At 42.4% G+C, this 19,279-nt stretch overlaps 1 protein-coding gene across 1 annotated transcript in view; it reads left to right on the top strand.

The window, feature by feature from the left end:
- LOC126248649 (KN motif and ankyrin repeat domain-containing protein 3) overlaps positions 1 to 19,279 on the top strand; it is a 395,607-nt gene that overhangs the window by 120,107 nt on the left and 256,221 nt on the right. The window contains exon 2 of the mRNA XM_049949838.1: positions 12,709 to 12,775. Coding sequence (XP_049805795.1) covers positions 12,742 to 12,775 — 34 coding nt within the window. The 5' untranslated portion in view covers positions 12,709 to 12,741. The remainder of the gene's footprint in view (positions 1 to 12,708; positions 12,776 to 19,279) is intronic.

The raw sequence follows: 19,279 nt of genomic DNA on the forward strand, positions 1-19,279 counted from the left end.
CAGGAAGACAACAGATCATTACGCTCCAAGATGCAGTATGGACTGCGTCATCCCAGTTAAGACGTAAGCGTAATGTGCACGTAGATATAGAAACTAACACAGGGGTACGCACAGGTACGCTTGACAATGGCAAAACGCCGAAACGAGCTCGTCGTGTAACGTTGTGATCACTAGGAGTAAATAAATCAATAGGGTAGCAGAAACCTGTTCCAAAAATAAAATGTGTCGTTCTTCGACCTCATGCATGTTGCGTGCCCACTAGAAAAGAAATTGTTGAATATAAAATTATTTTTTCGTTTTTCTTCGTTTGGATTAAGCTGTTATAATTTTTTAAGAAACTGTCCTTTATTTCTGTACTTTCAGTATTGGAGCCAGTCCAACTAATGTTCTGAAATTAGTATCTGATCGATTCATACAGTATTGAATTTCAAAGAAGAAATGTAATCAGGATTCTGAAAATTTCCAGTCATATATGCTAAATGGAGAAAAGTACTGTAACACGTACATGAAACTGAAAGGGCACGATCGATTTCACTCTCTAGCCATTTCACATCTGAGCTTGTGCTCTGTCTGATAACCTCGATGTCTTTGTTAAACTCTGATCCGTCTTTCGAACAAGTGATCTGTCAGTTAGACACACGCAAACACACACGTACTCTTCCACATATAGTCTTCAGCTTGAATGGTCATGGTATACATCGCTCCATGCATCTAGTGAGGCGATTCAAAAATGGTTCAAATGGCTCTGAGCACTATGGGACTTAACATCTGAGGTCATCAGTCCCCTAGAACTTAGAACTACTTACACCTAACTAACCTAAGGACATCACACACACCCATGCCCGAGGCAGGATTCGCGCGCGGTTCCAGACTGAAGCGCCTAGAACCGCTCGACCACAACAACTGGCGAGGCGATTCAGATAGTTGCCTTTGCATCGCTGGTTTGTGGGCAACTACTCAGTCTCTGAAACAGTTTTTTCGTCTTATACAGAGCCACTAAAGTGCTAGAGAAGACAGTGTTACATTGTGGTGGTGTTAACAAGTTTATCCAATGTTCGATGATGTTTCAGATCAATGTATTGCGCCAACGGAGAACGTTTGGGCAGTGGAGGACTTAGCATTCCTACCCCGCCATTAAAGCGAAAACAATATACTTGGGTGCTTGGAAACAAAAGTCACTCATTCAGAATATGGAGTCCGCAGCTCGTGGTCGTGCGGTAGCGTTCTCACTTCCCACGCCCGGGTTCCCGGGTTCGATTCCCGGCGGGGTCAGGGATTTTCTCTGCCTCGTGATGACTGGGTGTTGTGTGCTGTCCTTAGGTTAGTTAGGTTTAAGTAGTTCTAAGTTCTAGGGTACTAATGACCTCAGAAGTTAAGTCCCATAGTGCTCAGAGCCATTTGAACCATTTTTGGAACCGTACAGCTCAAGATAAAAAAAAAAAAACCACTAGACATTTGGGAATATCCTCGGGACACTGCCAATCAGCAGAAAGAATGTAATAGCTGGATGGTGACTGAAATGTCAGGCAGCTTGGTAAGAGATAGGTTTGTGCATGATGTGGCCTAATGCGTGGCAGAAGGGAGGTAGCTGGGTCCCGTTGTAAGATTCCTACTCTCTTGAATGAGAATTTCACTCTGCAGCGGAGTGTGCGCTGATATAAAACTTCCTGGCAGATTAAAACTGTGTGCCCGACCGAGACTCGAACTCGGGACCTTTGCCTTTCGGGGGCAAGTGCTCTACCATCTGAGCTACCGAAGCACGACTCACGCCCGGTACTCACAGCTTTACTTCTGCCAGTATCTCGTCTCCTACCTTCCAAACTTTACTGAAGCTCTCCTGCGAACCTTGCAGAACTAGCACTCCTGAAAGAAAGGATATAGCGGAGACATGGCTTAGCCACAGCCTGGGGGATGTTTCCAGAATGCCTACTCTCTTATTCGTATGTATCACGGCCAAGTTCCTCTCTAAAACCATCTGTGTTGATATAACCGCGGCGATCGAACTAATGTTTATGCTACACAGCTTACAGCGGGCATCTTACTCCCAAGAACATGCACGTGAAGACTAAAAATGGGACCGTGTGCCTATCAAAATCACCAGACTTGACATTACAAGTATTCACACCCAGTTCAAATAGATACGAAGAGGATTCGAAAAGAGACGCTGACTTCGTATAACAGAATTGTTTATTGCCTCTAGTGCATGGCACGGTACACATTCCTGACGTTACTAGTTACACGTACTGACGTTCACACCTCTTTCAGCCTGTTATTACTTTTCTGAGGTAACCATTGCTTCTACCGATCCTTGTTAACGACTCGCTTTTAATTTTGATGAGTTGTCAAACGCGTCCACTATTACTGCAACATTTAATGGAAGCATAGAACTTCTCACGGCATGAGGTCATGTATCGTCCAACCACGCCTGACATCCAGCCACTACTGCCCACTGCTTGTTGCCTTCCGCACCACTCGTAACCGTTGGCGCCGAACCGAACTTCTCGATCGCTGGGCGCTCCCGTGGCCGAATTGCTGCTGTGCTAGGCCGCTACGTGCAAGGTACAGATATCGATAGTCAAGGAGTAATTATTTATGTAACTTTACAACCTCAGTCCAACAAAGGACACGCGGCACTTTTTAGCTGGATATCTAACTTTCATACATTATATGTCTAAGATATGTAGATGAAGAGAAGGGAGTGAGACAGGGTTGTAGCCTTTCCCCGATGTTATTCAATCTGTATATTGAGCAAGCAGTAAAGGAAACAAAAGAAAAATTCGGAGTAGGTATTAAAATCCATGGAGAAGAAATAAAAACTTTGAGGTTTGCCGATGATATTGTACTTGTCAGAGACAGCAAAGAACTTGGAAGAGCAGTTGAACGGAATGGATAGTGTCTTGAAGGGAGGATATAAGATGAACATCAACAAAAGCAAAACGAGGATAATGGAATGTAGTCGAATTAAATCGGGTGATGCTGAGGGAATTAGATTAGGAAATGAAACACTTAAAGTAGTAAAGGAGTTTTGCTATTTGGGGAGCAAACTAACTGATGATGGTCGAAGCAGAGAGGATATAAAATGTAGACTGGCAATGTCAAGGAATGCGTTTCTGAAGAAGAGGAATTTGTTAACATCGAGTATTGATTTAAGTGTCAGGAAGTCGTTTCTGAAAGTATTTGTATGGAGTGTAGCCATGTATGGATGTGAAACATGGACGATAAGTAGTTTGGACAAGAAGAGAATAAAAGCTTTCGAAATGTGGTGCTACAGAAGAATGCTGAAGGTTAGATGGTTAGATCACATAACTAATGAGGAGGTACTGAATAGGATTGGGGAGAAGAGGAATTTGTGGTGCAAATTGATTAGACGAAGGGATCGGTTGGTAGGACACATTCTGAGGCATCAACGGATCACCAATTTAGTATTGGAGGGCAGCGTGGAGGGTAAAAATTGTGGAGGGAGACGAAGAGATGAATACACTAAACAAGTTCAGAAGGATGTAGGTTGCGTGTGAAGAAGCTTGCACAGGATAGAGTAGCATGGAGAGTTGCATCAAACCAGTCTCAGGACTGAAGACCACAACAACAACAATAATGTAGAGGAGATGGCAATAGATGAAGTGGTGGGAAGACATGAACGCCTTGATACAGGGTTATAAGGTGCCGCTAAGGGAGAAATTCAGAAATATTTGCAGATCTTCAGAACCTTTCAATTTGCGTAGGATTAAGAAATGAAAACAAACGTAGTATTCTGAGTGAACTGGCTAAGACATTATCGCAAACTTTACGTCGAATGCGCACAAATATAGTGGGCGGACATGGAGATAGTCAGGGACCGAAAACGTGAGCAGCAACATTCCTGTTGCAATGGAAACAGGAGTGCAGAGGAGGGCGAAGTGCTGCCTAGGCTCTGGATCTCGCAGGAAGTAGTAGATGACGCGAGACGTCCCGTGGATGCGGGGCTGAGCGACAATGGAAAGTGGGACCGAAATGGTAGCGAAACATAGTTCCAGTAGTGCGTAACTTCAGCTTTAGCAGTAAGCTTATTTCAGCATACATTGCAAGTTGGGATATTAATGACATAAGTAATCATAGAGCGTGGAATGCCAATTCCCTTAATCGGGCAGATAGGTTAGAAAATTTAGAAAGGGAAATGGATAGGTTAATGTTAGATATAGTGGGAATCAGTGAAGTTCGGTGGCAGGAGGAACAAGACTTCTGGTCAGGTAAATACAGGGTTATAAATATAAAATCAAATAGGGGTAATGCAGGAGTAGGTGTAATAATAAATAAAAAAATAGGAATGCGGGTAAGCTACTACAAACAGCACAGTGAATGCATTATTGTGGCCAAGATAGACACGAAGCCCACGCCTACTACAGTAGTACAAGTTTATATGCCAACTAACTCCGCAGACGACGAAGAGATTGATGAAATGTATGATGAGATAAAAGAAATTATTCAAGTAGTGAAGGGAGACGAAAATATAAAAGTCATGGGTGACGGGAATTCGACAGTAGGAAAAGGAAGAGAAGGAAACATAGTGGGTGAATATGGATTGGGGGAGAGAAATGAAAGAGGAAGCCCTCTGGTAGAATTTTGCACAGAGCATAACTTAATCATAGCTAACACTTGGTTCATGAATCATGAAAGAAGGTTGTATACATGGAAGAAGTCTGGAGATACTGGAAGGTTTCAGATAGATTATATAATGGTCAGGCAGAGATTTAGGAACCAGGTTTTAAATTGTAAGACATTTCCAGGGGCAGATGTGGCCTCTGACCACAATTTATTTGTTATGAACTGTGGATTAAAACTGAAGAAACAGCAAAAAGGTGGGAATTTAAGGAGATGGGACTTGGATAAACTGACTAAACCAGAGACTGAACAGAGTTTCAGGGAGAGCATAAGGGAACAATTGACAGGAATGGGGGAAAGAAATACAGTAGAAGAAGAATGGGTGGCTCTGAGGGATGAAGTAGTGAAAGCAGTAGAGGATCAAGTAAGTAAAAAGACGAGTGCTAGTAGAAATCCTTGGGTAATAGAAGCAATATTGAATTTAATTGAGGGAGAAAATATAAAAATGCAGTAAATGAAGCGGACAAAAAGGAATACAAAGGTCTCAAAAATGAGATCGACAGGAAGTGCAAAATGGCTAAGCAGGGATGGCTAGAGGACAAATGTAAGGATGTAGAAGCGTATATCACTAGGTTCAAAATGGTTCAAATGGCTCTGAGCACTATGGGACTTAACATCTGAGGTCATCAGTCCCCTAGAACTTAGAACGACTTAAACCTAACTAACCTAAGGACATCACACACATCCATGCCCGAGGCAGGATTCGAACCTGCGACCGTGGCGGACGCGTGGTTCCAGACTGTAGCGCCTAGAACCGCTCGGCCAACCCGGCCGGCTATGACTAGGGGTAAGTTAGATACTGCCTACAGGAAAATTAAAGAGACCTTTGGAGAAAAGAGGACCACTTGCATGAATATCAAGAGCTCAGATGGAAACCCAGTTCTAAGCAAAGAAGGGAAAGCAGGGAGGTAGGAGTATATAGAGGGTCTATGCAAGAGCGAGGTTCTTGAGGACAATATTATGGAAATGGAAGAGGATGTAGATGAAGATGAAATTGGAGATATGATACAACGTGAAGAGTTTCCCAGAGCACTAAAAGGCCTAAGCTGAAACAAGGCCCCGGGAGTAGACAACATTCCATTAGAACTACTGATAGCCTTGCGGGAGCCAGCCCTGACAAAACTCTACCATCTGGTGAGATAGATGTACGAGACAGGCAAAATACCCTCAGACTTCAAGAGGGATATAATAATTCCAATCCCAAAGAAAGCAGGTGTTGACATATGTGAAAAATACCGAACTATCAGTTTAACAAGCCATGGCTGCAGAATACTAACACGAATTCTTTACAGACGAATGGAAAACTTGTAGAAGCCGACGTCGGGAAAGATCAGTTTGAATTCCGAGAAATGTTGGAAGACGTGAGGCAATACTGACCCTACGACTTATCTTAGAAAATAGATGAAGGAAAGGCAAACCTACGTTTCTAGAATTTGTTGTTGCTGTGGTCTTCAGTCCTGAGACTGGTTTGATGCAGCTCTCCATGCTACTCTATCCTGTGCAAGCTTCTTCATCTCCCAGTACCTACTGCAGCCTACATCCTTCTGAATCTGCTTAGTGTATGCATCTCTTGGTCTCCCTCTACGATTTTTACCCTCCACGCTGCCCTCCAATGCTTAATTTGTGATCCCTTGATGCCTCAAAACATGTCCTACCAACCGATCCCTTCTTCTAGTCAAGTTGTGCCACAAACTTCTCTTCTCCCCAATCCTATTCAATACCTCCTCATTAGTTACGTGATCTACCCACCTTATCTTCAGCATTCTTCTGTAGCACCACATTTCAAAAGCATCTATTCTCGTCTTGTCGAAACTGATTATCGTCCATGTTTCACTTCCATACATGGCTACACTCCATACAAATACTTTCAGAAACGACTTCCTGACACTTAAATCTATACTCGATGTTAACAAATTTCTCTTCTTCAGAAACGATTTCCTTGCCATTGCCAGTCTACATTTTATATCCTCTCTGCTTCGACCATTATCAGTTATTTTGCTCCCTAAATAGCAAAACTCCTTTACTACTTTAAGTGTCTCATTTCCTAATCTAATCCCCTCAGCATCACCCGATTTAATTTGACTACATTCCATTATCCTCGTTTTGCTTTTGTTGATGTTCATCTTATATCCTCCTTTCAAGACACTGTCCATTCCCTTCAACTGCTCTTCCAAGTCCTTTGCTGTCTCTGACAGAAGTACAATGTCATCGGCGAACCTCAAAGTTTTTACTTCTTCTCCATGAATTTTAATACCTACTCCGAATTTTTCTTTTGTTTCCTTTACTGCTTGCTCAATATACAGATTGAATAACATCGGGGAGAGGCTACAACCCTGTCTCACTCCTTTCCCAACCACTGCTTCCCTTTCATGCCCCTCGACTCTTATAACTGCCATCTGGTTTCTGTACAAATTGTAAATAGCCTTTCGCTCCCTGTATTTTACCCCTGCCACCTTCAGAATTTGAAAGAGAGTATTCCAGTTAACGTTGTCAAAAGCTTTCTCTAAGTCTACAAATGCTAGAAACGTAGGTTTGCCTTTCCTTAATCTAGCTTCTAAGATAAGTCGTAAGGTTAGTATTGCCTCACGTGTTCCAACATTTCTACGGAATCCAAACTGATCTTCCCCGAGGTCCGCTTCTATCAGTTATCCATTCGTCTGTTAAGAATTCGCGTTAGTATTTTGCAGCCATGACTTATTAAACTGATAGTTCGGTAATTTTCACATCTGTCAACACCTGCTTTCTTTGGGATTGGAATTATTATATTCTTCTTGAAGTCTGAGGGTATTTCGCCTGTCTCATACATCTTGCTCACCAGATGGTAGAGTTTTGTCATGACTGGCTCTCCCAAGGCCATCAGTAGTTCTAATGGAATGTTGTCTACTCCCGGGGCCTTGTTTCGACTCAGGTCTTTCAGTGCTCTGTCAAACTCTTCACGCAGTATCTTATCTCCCATTTCGTCTTCATCTACATCCTCTTCTCTTTCCATAATATTGTCCTCAAGTACATCGCCCTTGTATAAACCCTCTATATACTCCTTCCACCTTTCTGCCTTCCCTTCTTTGCTTAGAACTGGGTTGCCATCTGAGCTCTTGATATTCATACAAGTGGTTCTCTTCTCTCCAAAGGTCTCTTTAATTTTCCTGTAGGCAGTATCTATCTTACCCCTAGTGAGACAAGCCTCTACATCCTTACATTTGTCCTCTAGCCATCCCTGCTTAGCCATTTTGCACTTCCTGTCAATCTCATTTTTGAGACGTTTGTATTCCTTTTTGCCTGCTTCATTTACTGCATTTTTATATTTTCTGCTTTCATCAATTAAATTCAATATTTCTTCTGTTACCCAAGGATTTCTATTAGCCCTCGTCTTTTTACCTACTTGATCCTCTGCTGCCTTCACTACTTCATCCCTCAGAGCTACCCATTCTTCTTCTACTGTATTTCTTTCCCACATTCCTGTCAATTGTTCCCTTATGCTCTCCCTGAGACTCTCTACAACCTCTGGTTCTTTCAGTTTATCCAGGTCCCATCTCCTTAAATTCCCACCTTTTTGCAGTTTCTTCAGTTTCAATCTGCAGTTCATAACCAATAGATTGTGGTCAGAATCCACATCTGCCCCTGGAAATGTCTTACAATTTAAAACCTGGTTCCTAAATCTCTGTCTTACCATTATGTAATCTATCTGATACCTTTTAGTATCTCCAGGATTCTTCCAGGTATACAACCTTCTTTTATGATTCTTGAACCAAGTGTTAGCTATGATTAAATTATGCTCTGTGCAAAATTCTACAAGGCGGCTTCCTCTTTCATTTCTTCCCCCCAATCCATATTCACCTACTATGTTTCCTTCTCTCCCTTTTCCTGCTGACGAATTCCAGTCACCCATGACTATTAAATTTTCGTCTCCCTTCACTACCTGAATAATTTCTTTTATCTCGTCATACATTTCATCAATTTCTTCATCATCTGCAGAGCTAGTTGGCATATAAACTTGTACTACTGTAGTAGGCATGGGCTTTGTGTCTATCTTGGCCACAATAATGCGTTCACTATGCTGTTTGTAGTAGCTAGCCCGCATTCCTATTTTTTTATTCATTATTAAACCTACTCCTGCATTACCCCTATTTGATTTTGTATTTATAACCCTGTAATCACCTGACCAAAAGTCTTCTTCCTCCTGCCACCGAACTTCACTAATTCCCACTATATCTAACTTTAACCTATCCATTTCCCTTTTTAAATTTTCTAACCTACCTGCCTGATTAAGGGATCTTACATTCCACGCTCCGATCCGTAGAATGCCAGTTTTCTTTCTCCTGATAACGACCTCCTCTTGAGTAGTCCCCGCCCGGAGATCCGAATGGGGGACTATTATACCTCCGGAATATTTTACCCAAGAGGACGCCATCATCATTTAATCATACAGTAAAGCTGCATGTCCTCGGGAAAATTTACGGCTGTAGTTTCCCCTTGCTTTCAGCCGTTCGCAGTACCAGCACAGCAAGGCCGTTTTGGTTAATGTTACAAGGCCAGATCAGTCAATCATCCAGACTGTTGCCCCTGCAACTACTGAAAAGGCTGCTGCCCCTCTTCAGGAACCACATGTTTGTCTGGCCTCTCAACAGATACCCCTCCGTTGTGGTTGCACCTACGGTACGGCCATCTGTATCGCTGAGGCACGCAAGCCTCCCCACCAACGGCAAGGTCCATGGTTCATGGGGGGCTAGAATTTGTAGACTTACAGAAAGCTTTTGACAATGTTGACTGGAAGACTCTCTTTCAAATTCTGAAGGTAGCAGGGGTAAAACACAGGGAGTGAAAGGCTATTTACAATTTCTACAGAAACCAGGTGACAGTTATAAGAGTCGAGGGTCATGAAAGGGAAGCAGTGGTTGGGAAGGGAGTGAGACAGGTTTGTAGCCTTTCCCCGATGTTATTCAATCTGTATATCGAGCAAGCGGTAAAGGAAACAAAAGAAAAATTCGGAGTAGGAATTAAAATCCAGGGAGAAGAAATAAAAACTTTGAGGTTCGCCGATGACATTGTAATTCTATTAGAGACAGCAAAGGACTTGGAAGAGCAGTTGAAGGGAATGGACAGTGTCTTGAAAGGTGGATATAAGATGAACATCAACAAAAGCAAAACGAGGATAATGGAATGTAGTCGAATTAAATCGGGTGATGCTGAGGGAATTAGATTAGGAAATGAGACACTTAAAGTAGTAAATGAGTTTTGCTATTTGGGGAGCAAAATAACTGACGATGGTGGAAGTAAAGAGGATATAAAATGTAGACTGGCGATGGCAAGGAATGCGTTTATGAAGAAGAGAAGTTTTTTAACATCGAGTAGAGATTTAAGTGTCAGGAAGTCGTTTCTTAAAGTATTTGTACGGAGTGTATCCAAGTACGGAAGTGAAACGTGGACGATAAATAGTTTAGACAAGAAGAGAATAGAAGCTTTCAAAATGTGGTGCTATAGAAAAATGCTGAAGATTAGATGGGTAGAACATGTAACTAATGTGGAGGTACTGAATAGAATTGGGGAGAAGAGGAATTTGTGGTGCAACTTGATTAGACGAAGGGATCGCTTGGTAGGACACATTCTGAGGCATCAAGGGATCACCAATTTAGTATTGGAGGGCAGCGTGGAGGGTAAAAATTGTGGAGGGAGACGAAGAGATGAATACACTTAACAGGTTCAGAAGGATGTAGGTTGCGTGTGAAGAAGCTTGCACAGGATAGAGTAGCATGGAGAGTTGCATCAAACCAGTCTCTGGACTGAAGACCACCACAACAACAACAACAACAACAAGTAATCATACACATTTATTTATTCAAGATCATGGAAACTTTTGTAATTTTTACGTAGATCAACGACTGTAGACTATGACTTGCTGTGGAACGGTAGATATGGCGAATTTTTTTTTAAACATAGAATGAAACTAAAAAAAATATAGAAATTAATATAGTGGGACCGAGCATGACATTTCTCATTTGCTCTTTGCGGAACTATACTTTCTACTCTTTTTTCGACAGCAGACGCTATCTGTTTGTACTATGAGGTTGATGACATCCCCATTAAAAAAAAAAAAAAAACCATTCTCGCATAACGTGCCTCCGTTGCCGCGAGTGATAGAACTCAGCCACACGGTACAGATATACATATGACACTTCATAATAGGTCAAAGAAACATCCAGGATTGGAGTTGGCATCCACCTTGGTTATTAACGATGTCCTAAATTAAATGAGATTTCACCTTTGGCAAGAGAAACTGCTCTTCAGATTACATTTTAGAAAGCATTATTTTACAATATTTTAAATTATCACCGTATCTACATACCAATCTATAATGATGTGGGACGAATTTGGATGCTCACTGATTTTCCCTGATCGTGTCTTCAAGATCAGCCTACCAATTCAATTCGCCACCTGTGATGCAGAGAAAAGTGTGATCTTGAGGACTCTGGAGCGGAAGAGCTGCATTCGAGCTACGAAATTCTAGCTCTGCTTCTACATCCTCATAGCACTGCATGCTTTCCGGTGCACGTACCCAGAAGAGAAACCAGTCCAGTTCATCCAGGACACGCTCTTACGCCTACGAATTCTAGGGAAGACGGTGATGTTCTGGTGGGTACCAGGGCATGTGTTAATTTTGAGTGAGGGAGTGGTGGACGCAGCAGCTAAAGTAGCTTGTTTAAAATTTACAGTGGCATGGCGTTAAGTCTCGCTACGTGCAATGACTTCGTTGTTGAAAATGTTCAAATGTGTGTGAAATCTTATGGGACTTAACTGCTAAGGTCATCAGTCCCTAAGCTTACACACTACTTAATATAACTTATCCTAAGGACAAACACACACAGCCATGCCCGAGGGAGGACTCGAACGTCCGCCGGGACCAGCCGCACAGTCCATGACTGCAGCGCTTAAGACCGCACGGCTAACCCCGCGCGGCACTTCGTTGTTGAGACAAAGGGCTATCCAACATGGCTGAAAGTGAGGGGCACCAAGTTGTGTTTGATCAATCCAACAATCCGGTGGTGGTGTTCCTCTTTTCGGGTACACAAAAGATTGGAAGCAATTTTGACGTCCTTATAGATGTAATTTTCATGTGATGTGTAGGCTTCATCTTCAGCTACAGGATTCGCCAGTATGTGCTTTTGGTACACAGATTTACGTAGGCCATTTTTAAAAGAATATATCTTATATCACGATAACTGGGCAGCAGCTGCCTTACCAACTGATCTGTCTTTCATTCTAGGTGAAGATGAGATGAATGTGGTACGTGTTCTAAGATACGATCCACTTAAACTGTTAGAAGAATTTTGTTTTTCCCAGACGGTTGGCGTATCCATTTCTTTTACGTAAATGATCAGCCAGTCCATTGTCTTAACTTAATATTTTAGGCTCATATGTTTGTGTATTATTTTAACATTAAATTTTAAAACACTAGGCATATCAAGAGCTTTAGGTTTAGTGTGAAAGAAAGTGAATTGGACGTGCATTTTAGCGACTGATAGGTGGGATCCGAGTTCTCCTCAATACTTTTATGGTATCAGTTGTTAGCTTTTACATTATTTTAACTACATTTGTTTTGGAATATGTTAATAAAACCGCCAATAACCGCTATGTTGAGTCTGCGAAACCCACCATCATCGTCAATACAGTTATAATTAGAGTAAGATAACAGCTGCCTGCTTCTAACAAGACCTTGAACGCACAAATGACTTTTCCTTTATTCCGGGATAATGTCGGGATGTGCACTTCGGCTGTTCAAGTTATCCAGTCACAACTGGAATAAACCACTGAGCCCATATACAAATACTATCAGATGCTACTAGAGTCAGTGGAAAAAAACTACAGCGTTTTCTCACGAATATAATTTGATTTATCTTTGTATTGTGTCGACAACGGAGGGTTCGTTGGCCACGTATCCTACAGCGCTGTCTTTGAGCGGCGTCTACGTCTGTGAAATTTCTCTTTCAGGTGTGGACGCTGGCGCGGAGAGTGGCGTGCCGTGTTTACGGGTGAGAGATAAAACGTTATCTCACTGCCGCCTGCTTTATGTTGCAGGTCAGTTGTGACGGTTCCCGGCCCGCTGCGAAAATGTCCGTGTGCGTGGGAGAAGACCCCGGGACAGGTAAGTCTTGCAATCTCTCACTAATAAGAATGCCCATATTATTAGGGACATATTTCAAATTCCGATAGTTGCTAAAGTAAGATATGAAAAGTATGTATTGGAGACCACTCGTTTCGCTGAGCCTTTCCTTCTTTTCCTGTCTTTCTACTTCATAATGCCAACGAATTCTTTCGCGACGTTGTACATTCAGATCTTTTATTTTATTTTTTTAAACTGAGATGTACTGCAGAAGGGAATACGTTGACCGAATATACACTGCTATGAAGAATAATTGAACACCCTAATAAAGCTTTATCTAGATACTTGACTTGTCGAGGAAGGTAGAAAACTTACCCCTGTGCATCTCAGTAGTTTTTAATATTACCTGAGACCAAAATAGTTGAAGAGTCATACGAAGACATAGGTATTTCGATGAAAATAATTTCCATTGCAAGTGAAAGCAGTATGAAGAAATTTCAAATCTCATACGGTACTATAATGCTAATTTTTATACGAATAGACTGTCATAGTCATTCAAGAACCTTTCCTTAAAAAAAAAAGGAATGATGAGTCACGTGAAAACAACATAACTGGCTTTCAGAAAGTGCATTGTTCAATTAACAATCATATAAAAATTTTAAGAACAAATATTATGGTAAAGTGTAAAATGACACATAAAAGTAATGCAGCCGTTACCACAGTTTTATTTTACACTCTTCTCTGGCTCTGTTTTATCATGTGAGTCAAAGCTAGTTGTCGATGAACTATACAGGGTGACAGTGGCGGATATAGAAAACCTCAAGGAGGGGGCGCTAAAGATAATCTTGAGCTACCTTTACTTTTACTGTAATAAAAATAATCAAGTCACATGCAAAGTTTAAGAAAGTTTTAGTTAAAATGATTATACACATTTACAAGACAATGCCATCTTATGACTAAAAAAAGTTACAATTGTGTTTCTTTTCCTTAATGATGAATTCAATGCGCCTCGTCTTCCTAGCAAAGTGGTTTATTACATCGTCAATAGGGCAATCAATGTCAGGGTGAGGGTTCAACAAAGATAAGCCATTAAGTCGATCGTCCACGAGGATTCGTCCTTCACTGTCTACCCCAGCCATCTCTTTGTACGCCGAGATGTTGAAAAACTTCTTTCTACTGTAGCGATAGATGCTGGTAGACAAGCAAATATTTTGTACAGCGTGTGCAAAGTTGGACAGTTAGATCTAGGACGCGCGTGCTACGTAGGAAAGTACAATTACTCGATTAGTCGATTCAGTCGAATCGACCGACGAAAGAAACTAACGAATAGCGTGCCAGCTGACTGCCCGCAAGGGGGTGGGTGGGGGTGGAAGGGGAGGGGAGCGGGCGCCCCTCGCGCCCCGCGTATGTATCCGCCGCTGTAGGGTGATCAGAAAATGTCTGAAACGCTTGTAGGGATATTGCAGGGCAGGTTGTACTGAGATGTAAATTTTAAGTAACAAATTCAATAAGTTGCTCCGTTTCCTAGTTATTTAGCATTGAAGTTAGACAATCAGGTCGTTACGCACGCAAATCCAAGTTTTATGTAACCAAACAAAGCACTTGGGCAATACCGCCCCTCGCAGGCCGCTTGAATGTGAGCGTGCGATGCGCCCATTGGCTAGTTTTAACGCTAAATAACTCTGAAACCGCGCAACGTATCGAATTTTTTTCTTAACATTTATATCTGAGTACAACCTGCCCTGCAACATCCCTACAAGCGTTTCAGACATTATCTGACCACCCTGTATAACTCACGGAATCATTCTAAAAGAAGTTACAAAAAATTAGCAAAATAAAAAATAAGAGAAGATATCTTCAGTATTGTATTCAAATGAGTAACACATGACTGAATATCTCTAAACAACTGCGAAGAACTCTTGTACACAATAAAAAGAGTTTCTGCTGGAAGCCTACTGAATTTGGAACCTGCGGTATACTGTACACAATTCTGTACAGTGATTATGAAAATGTTACCGAAGTGAAAACTTCTTTTCCTGAAAAGTGAGATTTATGAACTTACCTTTCAGTGAGTCCATATTATTAACCATAAATCCATGAGAGCGTGTACACTTGAGAATCGACGGGTTAGAATTTCGAGACACTTTAAGAACGCCCTGCTCTTAGATCGCTGATCGTTCTCGTCACCGTTTCTGGGCTAAGAATAGTCTTTGTGAAGACACGTAAGTATAACATAGGACATAACAGAGCGAAAATAAGCAGATTCAAGCATCACGTTCCAGCGGTCGTTAATGTGAAGATTATTCTTATAATGAAAACAGCAGAACTGTTATTGCACAAGTTTTTATTTCACCTTCAGTTCAAAGAATATTAAATATTAATTGCCGATTGTTATTATATCATCATGTATAATAAAACCTTGTTTTTTTCGAAAGTTTCAATGACATGATCTATAAGCCGTGTGCTTGTCCATCAGAACTATGTAATGTAAGATGAACAAATTCTGTGTTAACCCATCTCACAAAGATCTGAGGAATGATCAGAAATGATAAAATTTTGAAATATTTGCAGATCGGTGTAGGTGGTACCGAACGTTTAAAGTTGCCCAAGTTTGATAATTTATTCAGAAATAAAATAATGTTATACAGAAATGTTGATCCTACAAAATATACTTAAAGAAGGTCATAGACTCATAAATACTGAACAGCCTGAAAGGTAGTAGAACGCCAATAATTTAGCTATTCATTGCTCTTTCTAAAGTTACAAGGACCACTTGTAGCTGAATTTTACTAAGTATAAGACTGTATCTCCTATTCCCCAGAACAGAATTCTTCCAAAACTTTCCTATCACATGAGCAAATTTCAAGTTATATGTCCTCCTTGAGAACGACATCAAAGCAAAACTTTACTACCGCCTCCTCCATATGGCCTATACAGAAGACTTCTCGCTTCTCCTTAGGGCTAAGAGCCCTTAACTCACAACACTCTCACATCACTCCCGCAAATAAGGACTTGAGATATCCCACCAAAAGCACAACTGTCTTACAATGTCACAAAATGCACGAAATGAACCACCAATTAACACTAAAAATCCTACAAACGAGATATATATTTTAAGTAAAAGCTTACTCGCTAACGTTTCCAACGGTGCTAAGCACAGTGTCCTTCAAAACGACCCTTCGACTTAAATAAATACACACGAATCTGGCGCACACGCTCTTATAATAAAACAACATTTACGTTAGAATAAATGAAACCATCAACATAAAAGCGCCATACTGCTTCATTTTATTGTGTAATGTGGTGGACTTTCCTGGTTCGACACCCGTACATGATAAAATACTTAAGACTGCAGGAACTGGAGAATGTACTGTGATATTATTTGTAGAAATAGGAGCTAATGTACTATGCTATTACCCAACACCTGATTGATCATGATTGACTTTATCGTTTAATATTCAAAATGTTTGTAGAAATGTTATTAACTTTGCTGTAATCTCTAACCCCTTTGATTTTACTTCTAAAATGGTGGCTGACATTCTATTAGATCCATTGCATTGTTGTGATTTTTTGATATGCTCGGATTTCCTCTACAATTTTGTCTTGAATCATTACAGATCATAAACGTATTTAAGAATGTCCGTCTTTTGTAAGCCTTAAATTCTTTCCAGTGTCCAGATTCACTAACTTTAGAACAGGTGAGCTACCGGCACGTCTTCCACTTGTATTAGGCTAAAACCCGCTAAGCACCCGCGTTAATCTTCCCTTTGTGACTGACTGCTCGGCCCTTGCTGGTGGAACCAGCGGCTGCCAGCCTGAGTCCAAGGCTCCTCCCTCGGAAAATCATTGAAATCTAACTTTGAAATATTTTTGCTAGCTTGTGATTTATCCGACATGTCACGCTATAGCCCATGTGTGAAGCCATAAAAAAATCTCAATAGTCAAACCCTGGAGAAACAATCCCAGGAACTTCTGATCTCATTTAAATTCACTAGACGGATCCAATTCTCCAGTACAGCCTCTCGTGGGTCAGTCTGGTGTTAAAACTGAAGACAACGGGCAAAAGGACGAAATTTTAAATTCTATATTTAATAATTTGTATACACTGGAGTATCCTATTGCCGAAGCAATAGTTGCCCGTCATATACACTCACAAATGGAGTGAAATAGACGCCCACTCCTGGCGCCAGTACTGAAAAACGATGAGCTACGTAAAATGACAAGAAACTAGGGCGTGTTGTAATTCGTGTTACACATTTCACACTGACTACCTTTCGAATCTAATCCTTTTTCTGTTTCATAGTTATCGAGGATCTTTCGCTAAACGAATGGCCTCGCATGACTGGAGAAAGACAGCAAGTTCAAATGGTTCAATTGGCTCTGAGCACTATGGGACTCAACTGCTGAGGTCATTAGTCCCCTAGAACTTAGAACTAGTTAAACCTAACTAACCTAAGGACATCACACACATCCATGCCCGAGGCAGGATTCGAGCCTGCGACCGTAGCGGTCGCGCGATTCCAGACTGAAGCGCCTAGAACAGCTCGGCCACACCGGCTGGCTTATTTTCCTCCCTTGCTGAATAAATAAATGGAGACGAACAGGTAGGGGCTTAAATATTAACACAGATCACCCTGAATTATGCACTGTGAAGTGGACAGAGGGTAATATAGCAATATGTAAGTGTAAATGTAGGCAGACATAGCCCATTTTATTCCATTCATTATACAGCCAACTTTGTTCTCCTTATATAACGACTGTAACTTCGACAAGAAAGTGAACCGATATCTTCCTTTGTCTTGATGTAAAATTCTGATTGATGCTTTCACCTGTTTCGTGAATATACACTCCTGGAAATTGAAATAAGAACACCGTGAATTCATTGTCCCAGGAAGGGGAAACTTTATTGACACATTCCTGGGGTCAGATACATCACATGATCACACTGACAGAACCACAGGCACATAGACACAGGCAACAGAGCATGCACAATGTCGGCACTAGTACAGTGTATATCCACCTTTCGCAGCAATGCAGGCTGCTATTCTCCCATGGAGACGATCGTAGAGATGCTGGATGTAGTCCTGTGGAACGGCAGGCCATGCCATTTCCACCTGGCGCCTCAGTTGGACCAGCGTTCGTGCTGGACGTGCAGACCGTGTGAGACGACGCTTCATCCAGTCCCAAACATGCTCAATGGGGGACAGATCCGGAGATCTTGCTGGCCAGGGTAGTTGACTTACACCTTCTAGAGCACGTTGGGTGGCACGGGATACATGCGGACGTGCATTGTCCTGTTGGAACAGCAAGTTCCCTTGCCGGTCTAGGAATGGTAGAACGATGGGTTCGATGACGGTTTGGATGTACCGTGCACTATTCAGTGTCCCCTCGACGATCACCAGTGGTGTACGGCCAGTGTAGGAGATCGCTCCCCACACCATGATGCCGGGTGTTGGCCCTGTGTGCCTCGGTCGTATGCAGTCCTGATTGTGGCGCTCACCTGCACGGCGCCAAACACGCATACGACCATCATTGGCACCAAGGCAGAAGCGACTCTCATCGCTGAAGACGACACGTCTCCATTCGTCCCTCCATTCACGCCTGTCGCGACACCACTGGAGGCGGGCTGCACGATGTTGGGGCGTGAGCGGAAGACGGCCTAACGGTGTGCGGGACCGTAGCCCAGCTTCATGGAGACGGTTGCGAATGGTCCTCGCCGATACCCCAGGAGCAACAGTGTCCCTAATTTGCTGGGAAGTGGCGGTGCGGTCCCCTACGGCACTGCGTAGGATCCTACGGTCTTGGCGTGCATCCGTGCGTCGCTGCGGTCCGGTCCCAGGTCGACGGGCACATGCACCTTCCGCCGACCACTGGCGACAACATCGATGTACTGTGGAGACCTCACGCCGCACGTGTTGAGCAATTCGGCGGTACGTCCACCCGGCCTCCCGCATGCCCACTATACGCCCTCGCTCAAAGTCCGTCAACTGCACATACGGTTCACGTCCACGCTGTCGCGGCATGCTACCAGTGTTAAAGACTGCGATGGAGCTCCGTATGCCACGGCAAACTGGCTGACACTGACGGCGGCGGTGCACAAATGCTGCGCAGCTAGCGCCATTCGACGGCCAACACCGCGGTTCCTGGTGTGTCCGCTGTGCCGTGCGTGTGATCATTGCTTGTACAGCCCTCTCGCAGTGTCCGGAGCAAGTATGGTGGGTCTGACACACCGGTGTCAATGTGTTCTTTTTTCCATTTCCAGGAGTGTATATTTATGTAACTAAGGCTGCTTTTCCCTTTGACTCTAGTCGGAAGTAATTTAATGCCTAGTAAATCAAAAGTTTAAGTTTGTAAGTTGATTTATTTTTGTGAAAATAGTTTCCTTTTAGAGTTCCGTACACTTTGGAAACTTTTTCCGTAAATCCGTGACACATTGCTCTTATCTGGCAGATTAAAACGGTGTGACGGACAGGGGCTCGAACGCAGAACATCATCCTCCACTTGTAATTCTCTTAGCTACTACTCTTCTTTTCTTTTTCTTACTAT

This window comes from Schistocerca nitens, chromosome 3 (genome assembly GCF_023898315.1).
Source record: "Schistocerca nitens isolate TAMUIC-IGC-003100 chromosome 3, iqSchNite1.1, whole genome shotgun sequence".
Lineage (NCBI taxonomy): Eukaryota > Metazoa > Arthropoda > Insecta > Orthoptera > Acrididae > Schistocerca > Schistocerca nitens.